The 17,360-nt window shown below is 45.0% G+C and overlaps 1 protein-coding gene across 1 annotated transcript in view; it reads left to right on the top strand.

The window, feature by feature from the left end:
* The window catches only part of Trpm (transient receptor potential cation channel, subfamily M), a 48,325-nt gene that overhangs the window by 7,850 nt on the left and 23,115 nt on the right, over window positions 1–17,360 (top strand). Inside the window, exons 4-7 of the mRNA XM_070530032.1 lie at window positions 11,753–11,924; window positions 13,001–13,188; window positions 14,102–14,221; window positions 15,122–15,194. Coding sequence (XP_070386133.1) covers window positions 11,753–11,924; window positions 13,001–13,188; window positions 14,102–14,221; window positions 15,122–15,194 — 553 coding nt within the window. The remainder of the gene's footprint in view (window positions 1–11,752; window positions 11,925–13,000; window positions 13,189–14,101; window positions 14,222–15,121; window positions 15,195–17,360) is intronic.

Raw genomic sequence — 17,360 nt, 5'->3', positions numbered from 1 at the left:
TAAAAATTATAAACGAAAGAGGTCCGAGCACAGAGCCCTGTGGTGCACCTGACAAGGCTGGACTACTTGACGACTTGAGGTTATCGATGGCAGTGTGTTGTGAGCGATTTGTGAGAAAACATTCAATCCAGGACAATACAAGTGGGTCGAGATTAAGACAAGGAAGTTTCGCGTTAAGACGTAGATGGGTGACACGATCAAACGCCTTTCCAAAGTCAAGATAGATAACATCGGTTTGGAAACGGGAGTCAAGGTGGAGGTGAAGGTCTGTGGTGAATTCGAACAGCTGCGTTTCACATGAGTGGCCTCGTCTAAATACATGTTGATTGGGAAAGAAAAAAGCGTGCTTGTCTAAATTAGACACAATGCTGGAGCACAATATATGCTCTAGTATTTTACAAGGTATGCAAGTTAGGGAAATAGGGCGGTAATTACATGGACTGGAACGACTACCGGATTTGTGCACAGGTACAATACTGCGAATTTTTTTTCAATCATTCGGAATAGTGGAAGAGGCAATAGATTGAGTGAAAATCAATTTCAAGAAGTCGCTTATAAGAACCGTAATAGAATGGTATAGAATGGTAATAGAACGGTATTATAGAAGGGTAATTTACTAATGCAGGTCAAATGATTGTTTCTTTTTTCTCTCTAGTTACCCGTTAATCACTGGAAAGATCCTGCTTCCCTCAGCGTCGGTTAGTCAGCATGCTGTCACACAACCTGTACACGTTGCAATCAAAGTTTAAATATGTTTCACGTGGTTTTCGATGATAGCGGCGTTCCGACGTTGCGTGACGCGCACGCTGGAGCTACGCCCCAAATATGATTCATGAAATTAACCAAACTGGACCCGAACATTTTGCAGCTTCTGTAAAGCGTGCACTACCACAGGTTTACGTACCATGCGGTGAAGTTGCTTTATTGAATTACGGGCGGCAAAAAATGCTTGCAAAGCGTGGGCGACCACCCTTGCAATTTGCAAGGGAGCTATATTACTGCGTTACGTCAAAATTTAGATGCTTCTCGAATTTTTACAGTGACAGTCTGACCCTTCGATGGGGAAAATGTAAAAAAAAATAGGACAGGAAGCAATACCGCAGAAACTTATAAAAAGAAGCTGGGTGACCATGACTAAGGTGCGACCAACATAATGCGAAAGGTCTAAAGCCTAAATACGCCTATAAACAACGGAGTCCAGCTTTGTCTGCGAGTTCGTTCCCATCTTTCTTGCACTTCACGGACTGCTGACGTTTCCGAAGGAAGCACCTGTGCGAGACTGATAAGCGAAAACGGCTTATAAATGCCGCTTTTTTTATTCCCTGCTTTTTATACGACGTGCAGCCAAGCGGCCTTCGTTAACACTCGTCGCAAGCAAAACCTTCCCTGTGGATCTGACGGCTGCCAATTACGTGTCGTACAAGCACCCGCTGCTGTGAGACGTTCGCGAAGAAGACTTGCTTCCGGGGTGGTGTGAGCTCAGGGCTGACCTAGACAAGCCAAGATTAGCAGTGTTTTTACCCCTCTAACAAGACCGAATTACACGGGATACGAGGGAGGATAAATGACGTATAAATAAGCGAAAATTTCTTAAGGGTGGACGTATAAACAGAACGAAATGCCATGCTTGTACCAGTCTAGTTAATTCGTGATAAAGGAAAAAAAGAAAATAGTTGCAGTCTCGCCCGAAAGGCGAAGCATCGATTGCGATAGCAGATAAATACACGGCTATATGAAGTAAGTATAGTAGTTTATCGGCCGTAAAAACTTGGAAACAATCGCTTACCAGCTGAATTAACAAGCACGGTGTCAGCGCGCACAAGCAAACATGAACATATCCCACTCGATGAACGCGGACACCCGCTGCCAAACGCTGGCGTGAGGAATTGCGGCAGCAGCAGCGAGCGAAGTGACCTTCGTGCGGCCTATCGCTTCAACACAGGTGCTAGTAGTAGACAGCGCGCACAAATGTATCAGCCGTCTGCAGACCGCTTTCAAAATACGGCGCGCGCGACTGCGCATGGCCGGGCAAAGTACGGACTTGTTGGCGGAGCCGAAGACCCCCCGCCTCCCTCCCGCACTGCCTCCCCGCTTTCCTCCATATATGAGGCGCGAGATTGAGTCGCGGTCGTCAGTTCCCCTTGCGTCCGGTCGGGAAAATTGACGTTGCTGCCGGAGCACGAAGCTGCCCCCCCCCCCCTCCCTCCCATCCCGCCCGCCCACGGCCTTTGGCGCGACGGAAGATGGCGCGTTCGCTCTCTGCTTTCTTCGTTCGCGCGCGCCAGATTGAGCCGTGGTCGCCGGCTCACCCTCACACGCTTTCACTCGCCCATGCAGCTCAAGGCGAGCGGCGACGATTTTATCCCCTTTGGATTTTATGAGGAACATCACGGCGACGGCGACGGCGACGTCGACGGCAGAAATGCTCCTGGAGTGTCCATATAATTGCTATCGCAAAAAAAAAAATGGCATAGTGGTCAAAAGAGGATCGAAAGAACGTTTCGGCACAATAATTGGTTGAGAAACGCAAATGTTCGTGAGCTTTATATAACAGTGATAATTGATGAGGATGATACTACTACTACTACTACTACTACTACTACTACTACTACTACTACTAATAATAATAATAATAATAATATAACAATCAACCAAGCTAACATATAATTGAAAAGGCGTCGGTAAGCCGTGTTGGCGTTAGGTCATTGCCATTGTTTACAGAGGCAGCATTACGAACCTGCGAACTAGGCGCTGAAGTATAGAGAATACGACTAGAATTACATTATCAGGATTTGATAAATATTTACCGGATAAATTTTGTAGTACCTTGTTGCATGCATCGCATTCCTAATACTGCCCTTATTATTTTTCTTTCGCTTCTCTTCAACGTCTATATTGTGATTATACTTGTCAGGAGTTGCGGACGTCCCGAATTTTATGCAGGAATTGTGTTTTGTGCAGTCAACATTTTTCTAAAGCACTTGCACACCGGAAGTGTGTGCATGCAATAAAGATGCTCTGGGATTTCTGCATATATAATCTGATGCAGTTGTCGCGGGTCACTAAGAAATAGAAGGTAACGGCAAAGCTTTAGAACTAAATTTTTACGCAGCGAGTGCTTAATTCAGATTGAACAGGCTATCACAGTTGAAAGGGTAGTTTTATAAACTATAAAACTACCGCTGTAATGTTTCGACAGTAATAAGTCAGTATTTATAATTGTTCTTCACATTAGAAATTACGATAACACCCTTTCTGGAGTAATACAGACAGCAAAAATAGCAAGAGCAAGAGGTAGGATGGCATATCTGAAACAATTTGAAAAACTGATCTACATATTCATTAAGCACAAAGTTCAAACTAAAGTACACTTAATGTGGTCCTAAGTTAAGAGGCAGAAACAGCCACAAAAAAGCTACGTACACTGTTTACTGCCGTAAATGCCGATCTGCGTGAATGTTTCTTCAAGGAAGCAACAAAATGTGCTCTCAGTGTCCAAATTAGTTAAACTCATCTAGTCGAATATTACCCGCGCAGCGGTAGTGTTTCTTGTAGCCGATTATTTTACGAGGACCCTTACAAATTTTCAGCAACGGGATTTCATGAGGATTACCAAATTCAGCAGAGAAAAGAACTCTTGTGAAACTATGGATCTCCTGACTTAGGGGTGATATAACGTAAAGTTGTCGCAAGATTAGCCCTCAGCTATTGGTCAAACTTTTTTTGGCCTTCGCCACTTCGCCTTTCTGTCACGCTGTGTCAAAAAACACAAAGAACTCGCCGTGTATAAGTGACGTGTACGCACTGAAGATGTATTAATATGGCGAACAAAACTATTCTTTTTTTCCGGTACATCCGGTCATTGTTTCCTCCGTTCCAAAAGGAAGAACAGATGGCTGCCAGCCGATCGCTATGGCACTGACTACTTGGAGCTACCGGGGAGAATGGATTTCTCTACGTACATTAGAACGCTATTTTTCTAGCTCAACTATTTTCGCCTGATTTCTGTGTATATCACGGGTTAGCCGCCATGGGTTAAGGCACGGATGCAACTTGACGTCCCCACGCTTCCGCTGGTGATGGCGACTACAGTGGTGGCTTCGTCTAGGAAGCGGACTGGCTTCCAGAGCGACACCTACCGCGACGATAACTGTGTCTACTCGTTCAGCAGTGAGGACTACTCCGATGACGCCCTTCAGCTTGTGAGTAGCTGCAAGGCAAAACGAAGAAACACCAGGGCCTACCTTTATTCAAGCACGTCGACTGCAGGACAAACTAGGAATACTTCAGTCAGTACGGTTATATTTGTACCGGAACTCGCTACCGACATGCCGAGGCGACTCAACGGCCAGTCTATCTCGGAGCTCCTTGAAGCCGTGACGCCAAATCAAGTCACCGACGTCAGAGTTAACAAACGAAAAAATGTTTTGGCTATTGGCGTTGTACATGAGACGGCGCTGCGAACTTTGGACAAACTTACGGAACTTGGTGGCATGAATGACCGCTCGTATACTCCTCTGGACAGTGACACCACTACTGGTGCCATCTACGACGTGGAAGTTTCTATCTCTAGCGCTGACTCGCCTATACTAGTGAAGGCAGCCTTGATAGCTTTGCTATAACACTCGTGTCTCGACTCGGCACATACCGCTGTGTGTAGGTAATGTTCAAGGGCAAACCTCTTCCCTCACGCGAGAAGGTGGGCCACTTTATACACCCCGTACGACCATTTATCCGAAGGCCGCTCCAATGCCGCAATTGCCTGAGGCTTGGGCCCGTAGGTGCTGTGTGCGAGAACACGAGAGTGATTGCGCTGCGCAGAGCTCCATGCTACATGCTGCAGATTACTGTGTAGCCGCGGTTCTCAAATGCTACGACGCTACCTCAAAGGATTGTCCCAAAATGAAGAAGCAAAGGGAGGTCTTCAAGCAGATGTCGAGAGACCGTTTCTCTCTCCGCGCAGCTGTTGCGGCCCTTAGTAGGCGACGCTCCCGACGACGTCGGACTTCAAAGAACGCAGATGCCTCCGTGAAGAGCGCCCTATATCCGACAACTCCTCCTCCTCTGCCCCCTACGCTTGGCGGAGTCGAGTCTAAGGTCGTGCCGCATAACACCAATACTGAAGATTGGCCCGAGCTAAGAAAGCGACAGCCGCCGCCACAACTGAAGCCACAACTGAAGGAACAGCCGGGGCCACAGCCGGTGGCACAGCTGAAGTCACAGTTGAAGCCACAGCCGGTGCCACAGCTGATTCCACAGCCGGAGCCACAGGCACATCGAAGGATACAGCGCACCACGGTAGAGTCCACAGCGCCGACTGCCGATAAATTGTACGATATATGCTTACAATGGAATACTAATTAGCCCATACCCAAACCTTGATGCGGCATAAGTCTGAGGAAGACCGGCAAGTGGTTGTAATGCTTCGGTACCTCATAAATACCCTTCGTGTACTTTTCAGTAAGTAGCATACTCCGTGAGCGCGAAGTGCAGTGCAAGTGCTGGATGCTCTTAATTCAGTGCTTGCAACTCTCGAGCAAGCCCCACAGCTCACCCGCAGCCCACTGTTAGCTGAATGAGCACTGGCTCTTTGGTCGTCCCAGATGTCATCAACGCAGATCACCAGCTATGGAACTCCACTTTGTTGTCACGGGGCTTCACTGCACACACAGTCATCACTCCCTTCTTCTTTTCTTCTTTCTATTCCCCCTTTCCCTCACCACCAGTGTAGGGTAGCAAACCGGACGCTCGTCTGGTTGACCTCCCTGCCTGTCCTCTCTTTGCTATCTCTCTCTGCGTACATTAAAAATGTTCTAGTGACAGTTTAACGTTGTCCAGCCCTTTCCGCACGAATACGATATCGCTTTGCTAACTCTACTTTACCAAGAGTTCATTTTAGCGGCACTTTCAACGCTCCGTTTCCCGCCGCCGCGATTTTCGACCAGCCACACCGGAAACTAAGCAAGCCGATAGGTGCACCGATCGGAAACACCTGCGCCACGCAGCTCATCTGGTTATCTACTTTCAGTGCGCTAGCTCGGACCCGCGGAAACCCTCTCCATTTCTGCGCGCTCCTCACCCCTTGTCAGCCAATTGGATAAAAAGGACAGCTAAGATGGGCAGTTCTATTTGCTTTAAAAGCAAACAAAAGTCACCTTCTATAAACGAGGAGAGCATTTGATTTGCGCGTTTAAAGAACACGGCTTGCTTGCTTGAAAGCCTTTATTGAAAACAAGAAGAGCGGTGGAGGCAGGCCGCCGCCTGATGCTTGCGTCTCACCGGTTACCTAATTTTGCCGTCAGGAAACTGGAATAAAATCACAATTGAAAACTTTACCGTTACATGGTCTACGATTTAGAAGTTTGCATTCAGAGTTTAGATAATGCTTTATCTTTTGTTTGTTTGGACACCATGTTTTGAGAGCTCTCAGACCCGCAGCGGTTCAACAGACACGACGTTCTATTCCGAAACAAGAGGTTGCGGGTTATAGTCCTGATCGCAGCAGCCGCACTATGGCTGATTACAAAGACACTCGTGTATTTTCATTAAGTTGCGTTAAGAAAGCCCAGGTGGCCCATATTCTCCTGAAACACCCTACTGCGTTTAGTAGCGCTGATACTGATTTTGAAAAACCGTACAATAATAACGCAAAATGCACAAAACTAAAAATAATACAAAAGTTTCTCGAGAAAAAAAGAATATAACCGTATGCGCCAAAAACCACCGCAATCGACATAGCTCAATATTTGTGCGTTTAAAGAATATTTTTTTGCGTTTGTTTTTGATACTCTTTCTCTACGCCCCGCATACGGTTCGGCTAAGGCGCGCTAAATGAATTACACGGGAAAGACAGTTTTCTTTTCATGAAGTTCAACATATATTTTGTAGAGATATTGCAGAATGTTCCAGAGAACCCTTCTCAGTGTTGTTGTTATTGGTAGCTGAAGTAACTACGAAAATTAGTTTGAGCGTATTTCACGGTTCTGAAATTCAGCCGTGATGGTTTAAGGCCAACACTCGGGGTGCTCTTCTATTCGTGTTTAGCGACCCTCTCTTTATCATTCATGAATGCTTAAAGCAGACCGCCTAAGTAAATACCGATGGAGGAAAATATCTTGAAAAGAAGAAGAAAAAACAAACCACCTTATTCGCCATCACGAAAGGTCAACGGCTGGGATAAAATCAGCGCTAAAAGTAAGAAATAGCGAGTTTTGTATAGAAGAAAGGAAACGCTCTTTCGTTTGTGTTTTGAAAACAGAGCTACCGTTATCGTTCCTTAAGCCTTGAAGAAAACACTCGATGCTCTAAAGTACTATAAGAAAAGAAAACTAAGATTAGGAAAACAATGTTGTGACAGAGAACACAACACCTCGTACTGCTGTAACAAATTAAGTTTGTCTGGAGCGGGAGAACACAGGGCTCTTTGCCTCGGGCTGGTTTTAAATGGCGGGGTGCAGATGAACAGTTTATTATGAAGATAATCTGGTAAATGTAATATAAAGAAAACGGCCTACGCTCTTCAGTGAAATTCTATCTACCAAACGAGTACTGCCGATAAAGTGTCCTGTCCTCGCATCCGCAGCGGCGGCGCGACATTTGCAGTGACCGTGTCCAGCGACAAGGCGCCCGCGACATAAAGTAAATAGATGTGCCGCAATACGAACCGACCAACCTGAAGAAGTATGTTTATTTATCCTAGGACGAACAGTTCTACAGTCCTGTTCTTCAGTTTGTGTACGAAGCGGGCCAGCAATTGCGTCTTCAATCACTGTATTGTTTCATTTGGCGACTTGTACGGCATATAAAAAATGTACTGTTTTTACATTGGCACTTGCTCGTTTACAAATGGCACTGCTCCACTGGAGCAGCAGCACTTTCAAGGCGCTTGAACCTAATTTACCTGATATTGAAGACGGGCAATCTAACAAGCAAAACAAATTAGGCCTCCTCAGCTAGCGTTTCGTTCAGCGTACCCAAACAGTGGGAACCGTCCGGTGGTCGCCACTGTTCGGGATGTATTTTAGTGAAGAGATTGAAGATTGTCCTTATCTGCTATATTTATTAATTAAAAAATATTATCCGCTACATTGATCGTGGAACTTTAACATCTTATACTAAGACCTGTCCTTTCATCCGAAACCAAAGCGCAGAGTTTGAGGTTCGGAATTATATTCGGCTCTTTTAACTCATCCGACTATGTCTATTCGAAATTTTGTGTTGCAAAACCTTTATGTTCTTTTTTACGGCTTGCCATGTGAGTGCGCTTCTGAGCACCGCACTGCGTTAAAGAGAGCGTAGGTTCTTCGAAGAGAGAGGCAGAAAAAACAAACAAGAAGTACTAAAGCCGCTCTCTGCAGAACGCAAAAAAAAAGGTCACTGTATTAAAAGTCTTCTGATACGGTATCATGCCTGCGTTGGGGGACAGAGGTCAGGCAATGGACCTGCTGAGCACAAAAGTAAGTGAACGTCTCTGTGCACAAAACTGTCGACACTGAAATAGAATGTGACTGATGGTCTTCATTAAAAGAAGGTTCTGGAAACAGTCTAGTGATATAAAAACAAAAAAGCGTTGTTTAATGCCCTCGCAGTGCTTGTTGTGTCTTCTAGATACCTGATGAATTTAGATGTCGCCTGTGTCATCATATTGAAAAAGAAAAGAAAAAAAAAGAAATGATTCTACGCTGGTACCTACATTCTATCGACTGTTGAAACCACAGCTCACACGCTTAACAGGAATAACGGAAGCCTACCTTCCCCATAAGCATGATGCGTGCAGCACGTGGTAACACCTACTTAAATTAGTGCACTTCGCCGTTTGCAGTTATTATGAACAAGGATCCCGTGGGGTAGCCGTGGCCTCTTTCAAGTGAATGCATTACCTTTGCCGGTGACAGGTCTATTACTTCCTGCGTATCACTCAGCAGCCATTGAACCTTGAAATATGTTAACTTAAATTCACTAACTTTAGATAAGTATTGCGTAAATTTTAGCTACACTAAGGATGTTGTGCTACAATAAGAAAAGATTCCCTACGGACGCGCATTGAGAGACAATTCAAAATTTAAGCTACAACTGATGTGGAAGAGCAACGTCCTTGCGTCCGCGCTGCCCTTCTATATGGTAATCATGAAAACTTGCCACTAACTCATCGTTAACCCACTCGTTCGCATAAACTTAACGAAGTTCAGGGATGTTTTGTTGTTAAGTGTGACACAATCATTGTTGTTAAGCGAATAATCATTTAGAAGACAGCTTCACACGGGCATGTACCTGTCTAGCGGTGAAAGAGAACCCGACTCCGAGGTTGTGTGTATCGATTGCACGGTTCTGTGTGCACGTGGTACCGTCTTGCATCCCCAGAAGTCTCCCATCGGGTCTTGCTGCTTGAGCAGCTACATAATGGATCAATGCGGATGTAAGCAATCATATTTCTCGAAAGCATCTATAGATGATTCTCAGACTTGCATCTTCTGGAAAGCAGTCGATATTCTGGGGAAATAGAAAGGCTGCCGTGTTTTGCGCCTTCGTTGCGGACATCATTCCGCGTAATGTTAACATGCAATATGCTGTCGCGCCGAAGGCAATCAGATTTGTGCAGGTTGTGAAATACGGCGTCGTCACAGCTACGCGAGAAAGGGGGGGGGGGAGGAAGCCCAAGATGCTTCGACCTTTACGCTTGGCGTGCACCGCTTCGCGGATGGGGCTTGCCCCAATAGTGGGTGGCTATTCTAGCTTCGGTTCATCTTCGCCTTTGCATTATGAGCGAGTGAGAGAGAGGGAACAAAATAAAAGAGAAGACCGAAAAGCCAACGAGACGCGCGTGCGTTTTTTTTGCCCTACACTGGGGAGTGGTGCGATGATCGCATTGGTGTTTTTCGTTTAGGAATGTGCAAGTGTCTACGCAGTTGAACTGGCGAATTTGGCTCACACTAGCGTGAATACGCTACTCTGCAGACGCTGACACCAATTTATGGCGTCTCCAAGTCTAGAACGAGTATGTATATATTGTTGCAACACGTAGGTTGTGAGTTTCGTCAGGTATGGTTGCTATGCGTCGCTTTCAGTAGATCTTCGATTAAGCATGTTAGTGGAATTCAACGCTAAGAAACGTAACTGTTGCAAGTGAGTTATGCGGAATTACACAAGGTAAAGGAAGGTTCATGAAAAGAAATAAAAAACAAAAAACAACCACCCAACTGCAGCGCGAAGCGACAAGGAAACTTACTGCATCTACATAACCAGTGATGGCATTACTACGTCTATGTTCCAAGCTCAAGATGGAAAGGACAAAAACTGTCTTGTTTGTCTAAGGCTATAAGCAGGGCCGCTATTTTGTAGCGATGCCTTATGCCTTATTCCATGCTATTCTTATCATCCACCACACAAGGCCGCCTGATCCCGTTGATAATGTGGGCAGACCGTCGCTCTGACCACTGGCCAAGCGCGAAAAGCCCGAAAAAGCATAGAATCGGAAAAGGCATCGCTACAAAATACCGGCCCAGAGCACTGCACGGCAGCTACATCGGTGCTGACACAAGGAACGACGTTCTTTCGCCAAGTTATTTACTGTTACTTTGAGCATATTTGCCGAGTTCACATAGGGAATGCATTCAGCAAACATGAGGACGCAGAAGTGAACGGTAACCAAGGGCCCCTATAACGTAAAACTATTCCAATATGTTTCTATTCCAATTTCCTGACGTCAAATTTGCGTAACCACCGACGCAAGCACCGGGTGGTCACTCATAGGGTTGTCTGAACAGACCAATCAAACGCTCTCCTCGTTCATAGGAGGTACCTCTTGTTTGCTTGAAAAACGAATAACATTGCCTACACTGAGCGGCTTGTTGTATCTAATTGGCTGACAAGAGGCGAGGAGAACGCTCAAGTGGAGAGGGATTCACTAGGGCAGAGCCAGTGCACTGAAAACCGATAACCGGATGAAGAGGGTGGTGCCGGCGTTTGCGATTGGTCGGCTTTCCCTTACTTAGCTTGTGGCGGCTGGTCGAAAATCGCGGCGGCATGCAACGGAAGCTTAACAATGAAGCTAAAATTGACCCTCAGCAAAGAAGAGTTGGCAGAATGAGGTAGTAAACGTGTCGAAAGTGCTTAAAAACGTTACACGGTCACGCAAGAAGTTTTATTATACGCAAATACACCCATGCTCTCCGGCAGGTGCGAATAGCCAGCGTCTCAGCGATCGGCGGCAGCTATCTTTTATTCCTTTCGGAACGGGGCAGCCTGCGGCTATTCCGAAAAAAATTCAGTTTTGTTCGGCATATTAATGCATCTTTATCGCGTACACGTCACTTTGACGCGGTGAGTTCGAGCGGTTTTGTGACGTCGCGTGACAGGTAGGTGAAGTGGGTGCAGCCCGAAAACTTTTTACCAATAGCCGAGGGCTAATGGCGAAAAGGGGTCGAATCAGAAATAACTGTTTTTCATTTTTCTGTCAAATCATGCATAATCAGTGTGCACACATCATATAAGATGGGGAGGTATTGCGGTTTTTGTAACGTCACGTGACAGACAGGTGAAATGGGGGGTGGTCGAAAAAAGTTTTTGACCAATCGCGGAGGGCTGATAGCAGAATTGGAATAGAAAAGTTTGGAATAGTTTTACGTTATAGCGCCCAAGGTTTCCCGTTTTCTGCAGCATTCCCATGCTTTGTTTTGCCTCGCTGAATATTCTCCCATATCTTGCATACTTCCCGTTTCACACATCGCCCTTTTTCCTGCTTCCCATTCTGCAGCGGGTTGTGCAGTACTACAGCATATCGTCGCCCAAAAGCCGCTTTGCAGTCCTCAACCAGCACCACTCTTATTTTGTGCTGGCCGACAACGGCACTACGGGAAAGTACGGCGCCGAGATTGGCCTCCGTAAGCGCCTGGAGAAGCACATCTCCCGGCAGAGGTTTTACCACCGTGAGTGGCGCTTTCTCTACGCACGCTGCGGCCGCCGTCCACGCGCGGTCACTACTATATGGTAATGCGGAACGAGTATGATTGGTTCCAACTGGAATGGGTTCGAATGGCCAAAGCGAATCAAATTCAGCTGAATAATTTTTCATCTGCACACTAAATACACACCGTAAATAACTGTTTTTGTTCTGTTATAAATTCGTTTTTGGAGTGAGACTGAGGCACGAAAATACCTCAGCTACTCCATATCTCTCCGTTTTGCAGCAATAAAACTAACTAATTAAAGAACTAAATGATCAACCGACTAACTACCTGACTAAATGAGTAAGTGAATCATAAGTGATCCCAAAGAAAAATAACGCCCAACAAAAAAGCGTTCAGTGAACATATATATGTCTCAGAAAAGGTCTGAATGAAGGCAATCATCATGCGATGACGCTGTCTTAAGCTGGATGTATGCATTATTTTAAGACAATCATATGTCCGCAGCGCCACGAAAAACTGATATAGCGGCGAAACAGCGAAGCTATCTTTGTAATACATGTATGAAACTGATGCATGGGGGAAATTCAATAATTCGTGACGCGCACACATTTAGCACCGGCATATCACAGAGATTTCGTATGAACACTTCGGCCACACCATAAACAGGCAGAAAGGCAGGCTGTTTTGCTTTCGATAGTCTTGAAGTTATCTGGACGTTCGTTTAGGACGGATAAATTAAAGCGAAGTTGTTAAACAAGCTTCCCGCACTCTTTCTTTCTTTCTTTCTTTCTTTCTTTCTTTCTTTCTTTCTTTCTTTCTTTCTTTCTTTCTTTCTTTCTTTCTTTCTTTCTTTCTTTCTTTCTTTCTTTCTTTCTTTCTTTCTTTCTTTCTTTCTTTCTTTCTTTCTTTCTTTCTTTCTTTCTTTCTTTCTTTCTTTCTTTCTTTCTTTCTTTCTTTCTTTCCTTCTTTCTTTCTTACTTTCTTTCTTACTTTCTTTCTTACTTTCTTTCGTACTTTCTGTCTTACTTTCTTACTTTCTTTCTTTCAAGCCAAAAAGGTTGAAGGCGGCCCTCTGCATCCCTTTCTCCGTGCAGGTTCCAGCGTGCAGTGGTGCGGCATTCCCGTGGTGTGCGTGATTGTCGAGGGCGGCCTCAACACAGTGCGCACTGTGCTCGAATACGTGACCGACCTTCCTCCGGTGCCCGTGGTGGTCTGCGACGGATCGGGACGGGCCGCCGATCTCATCGCCTTCGCGCATCGATACATACCCGACGACGAGTACGTATACAGCGGGCGACCCCGCTAGACGCCGCAGTTCGTTTGCCGCGGAAAATGTGTTGATAGAAAAGCGCTTAGACGTCCGCGCTATTATGAAATGCTCAATAGCACTGATTTAATTGTGTCGAGAACTAGTTCGACTAACCAACGAGGTGGCATATTACGTATTCTCCTTACAGCGTAAGCTTTCTTCTCTGCTTGCCAACGTACTCTGCTGCACTTTCCCACTGTATCATTTTTTTTCTTACCTGCCATGGTAGCTTAGTGGCTTGAGTGTTGCGCCGCTAAGCACGAGGTCGCGGGATCAAATCCAGGCCATGGCGGCCGCATTTCGATGGGGGTGAAATGCAAAAATACCCGTCTACTTACACTTCGGTGCACGTTAAAGAGCCCCAGGTGAAAAAATTAGTCCGGAGGACCCCCCCCACGGCGTGCTTCACAATCAGATCGTGGGTTTAGCGCGTAAAAGCCCATAATTTATCTTTTTAGTTTCTTTCCCCTCTTTTACCTACCTCTTTCTTGCAGTCATCATTTTTCAGGAATATTGCTCGAGAAAATGGACTCACTCAAAGGTATCGAAGCACAGCATTCTGACGCCTGTTGTTACACTCTGCCAGAAGTAAGCGAAGATGCAAATAGGGGATAAAAGTATGGCTTGTCATATTTTGCTTTGCGCGGAGAATGAAAATTCTAACTGCTAAAAAAGCCCGCACTGAATAATTTGTTTCCGCCGTTGCGCGCGTTATAGGCGTGAGCAAGCAATAACGTTAATAACAAATGGCGCAGATTTCGTCATATAGTGCATTTGCAGATACTCCACGTATACATATATACATTATTCCGAGCAGCGCTTTCCTATAACAGCAAGCCATGTACGCAAGCTCACGCGCTCGCGCGCATTGCTTCACAGGAGCAAGTTGCCCGAGGGTTTCCGCGAGCAACTCATCACCACCATCCAGAGGACGTTCCAGATACAGCAAGAGCAGGCCGAGCAAGTCTACGTGGAACTCCTGCAGTCCATCAAGAAGAAAGACCTTGTACGTTCGCGTGGGTGGGGACAGCTGCACCGACGCTCGTATCCCGACGAGGCTGTCGCGCTCAAAGCTTGTCATTTATGCGCTTTTCTTTTTTTCTTGTTTTCTGCACCGCCGCTGTGGGCGTCCAGCTGTCCCAACGCGGGATGATTTCTTCGGCGGCGCAATGACGTCTTTTCCTAGTGACAGTTGCCAGCCTGCGTTTTCTTGCGTCTTCCACTGCCTTCCACTCAGAGGGAGCGAAAATGCTGGCAAAAAGAAAAACATATATACTTGTGTGTGGGTGCGTAGCAATAACGAGACGAAAAAAAGCGCTGAGGATTAAAAAATAACCGGCGATAAGGGGTAAAAGCAGGTGATAAGCTTAGCGCTGACAGACACGAAAGACGTAGTGGTCAACTTCTCGTGACAGTATATAGACGAGGTAGAATCGTGCGCCGAACACGATAAAGATTACTGCAGGTGCCCGCGAGAACATGAAGACGGTCCTCAGTTCTTCTGCCACATACATATCTAATAAGATAGCGGTAACAATTTTCAATGCACAGATTCTGTCATCCATACCTAACCAACCGAGCACATTGGCACTCTTACCGCAATGCGCAGCTAAACGTTGCCGCCACTGCAAGTGGCATGCATCCGAATGCCGTCCAGGTGTGCGCGTGAGACTAAGTGAGGGGCGCCTAAATGCGTCCGCAAGGTGCGTTCGAAGCGCACAAAACAGCACTCGGTAGGGGCGGGCCCGCAAAGATGACAGGAGATCGAGCACTCATAGACGGCTCAGTGGAGTGCTCATCGCCACATCTCGGCCTTGCAATCACGGCGTACTTTCTTTTTCTCCTTTACTGTCTATCCTATCGCCCTGCGTCCCCTTACACCCCCGCTTCTCCTTCTGACTCGCAGATAACGGTCTTCCGCATGGGAGAAGGCCCCTGCAAGGAACTCGACCAGGCAGTCCTGTCGGCTCTGCTCAAAGGCAAGCAGACAATACACTGTTAGCCTCTCGGCGATTCTTTAAACAGAAATGTTCTCTGAAGATAGGTTCAGCAAGGGGATCAGTTGAAGTAGCTGGAGGCGCGTGGCTCCAGCGGCTCCACTTCACCTGTTTATAGGCTAAAGCGCTATGAGGAAAAACAACCATTCGAAAATATACCGATTCAAAAATAGGCAAACAGTGGATGATGTGATGCCTGCTTTAAGCGTTTGTTAAAAAGAAAAGAAAACACAAGACCAAAGAAGAATGTTCTTAAGAGGAAGCTTTAGCTCGGGCCCAACTCCGACGCGGCCTATTCAAATACATGTAAAAAGCAGAAACGCTTTTCTGAGATAACCCCTGGATCGATATTAATGAAATTTGTTGCATTTCAAAGAGAAAGGTAAATTCTAGTGACTCTTTAGAGCGGAATTTCTATTTAGGGCTTGAATTTTGCTTAAAACTTTTCAAAAATTCGGAAGTTTGAAAGAAATAGAAGGATCAAGTTTACAAATTAATGGCTCTTCATCAATAACAGATATAGCGATCCTGTAAACGGCATCCATTAGATAATTCAAATCGGACAAATTCGATATGTCAATTTATATCTTATGTGATTTAGTTACGTTATGTATAAAGGTTCTGCAAAAGCCGTATTTGCATATTATTACATTTTTTTTTCAGATTAATGTGTCACATCTCAAATTTATCCGACTTAGATGCACTATTAGATGCAATTCACATAATTCTGACATCATTTTTCATTGCTGAGTTACAGAGTTGTAAACTTGATAATTTTGTTTTCTGAAGATTCGCGATTTTTGTCAATTTTTAATTAAATTTAAGAACCTAAATTGAAAATCCGAAACCAACAGTCACTAGGTTTTACGCTTTATTTAAATGCAACAAGCCTCGTCAAATTTTGTGCAGTGGTTGCCGAGAAAAACGAATTCTCAATTTAGATGCATTTAGATAGGAGCACCTGAGCGGCAGCTTTCTCTTAAAGTCTGAACGTACGCACACTCAGTGCAGAGTTAAAACAAATAAAATAACATCAAAGTTAAACAATATCAAAATAAAATAAAAAGAGTTCCAACGCATATACCTTGAATATACGGCAGGGAGGCTACATAAGTTTGAAATAAGTGTTGCTATTCTTACGTGATTTATTCAGCGAGATGAACGACGCGCAGAAACGCTTGGTCATTAACATTCAGAGCTTAAACAGTGGAAGCTCTGCTCTCATTTGTGGTGCAACGAAAGGGACGCTTAAACAATGGCTAAATCATTTTACACAGGTGCAGTATTTCGCAAGACTCTGTTCCCATTTATTTTTCTGAAAGAAAGTTGATGACCTGGTGCAGAAAACAAAACTTCCCTTTCCTTATATGTGCCGCCCGAGCTGCGGTGGTGGGTCGATAGTACGACGTCACAGATTTCATATTTTCGACTATATTGCTCTTTTTCCAGCTGAAAACGTTCTCGAAGCATGCTTAGGTGAGCTTTTGGTTCTTTCAGGATTCAGCGCAGTTAAGTTCTGAGCACAGCCTGCCAAAATACTTTGTACAGCGCCATTTACATTGCCTTTGAACGCCACAAATCCTTCGTATTACTTCGTATTGATATAAAGAAAAGCATTACGAACTTAGAAATATTTCAATGTTGGTTGAAAGCATGATGGCTAAAATATGAGTATTATACATGCAAAACGCGACAAAGCACACTGACTAAAGTGGCACCTTACGTAATAAGGTGCTCGTAACAAGCTAAATCGTACCATTCACATACCTAATGAATATCGACATAGAAAAGCAATTATTAAAATCATACTGGCAGCTTAGAAGCATGGTGTTCAATCAGAATAAAGCAATAATGTTTTAAAGCGAAATAAAGTCAGACCCAAGCACAGAGATAGATGATTTTGGCTGTGTGCGCTTTATAAAAAGAAAAAAAAAGAAGGCCGCAAGAACCGATTCGAATATAAGGACGTGTTGAAATATAAAGATGAAACCTTACACTATTCAACTGCATTCTGTGATGTTTCTCGCATTTCTCGTTCACATAAGTATTTTAGTGCTTGCGTGTTCGTTTTTTTTTACAATACGTGAGTTTATCTTGATTTAACGTTGCCAAGTGAAAAGACATGCTAAAGCTCGCTCAATATTTAAT

Source organism: Dermacentor albipictus, chromosome 1 (genome assembly GCF_038994185.2).
Source record: "Dermacentor albipictus isolate Rhodes 1998 colony chromosome 1, USDA_Dalb.pri_finalv2, whole genome shotgun sequence".
Lineage (NCBI taxonomy): Eukaryota > Metazoa > Arthropoda > Arachnida > Ixodida > Ixodidae > Dermacentor > Dermacentor albipictus.
This window is presented reverse-complemented; position numbering and strand designations above follow the sequence as displayed.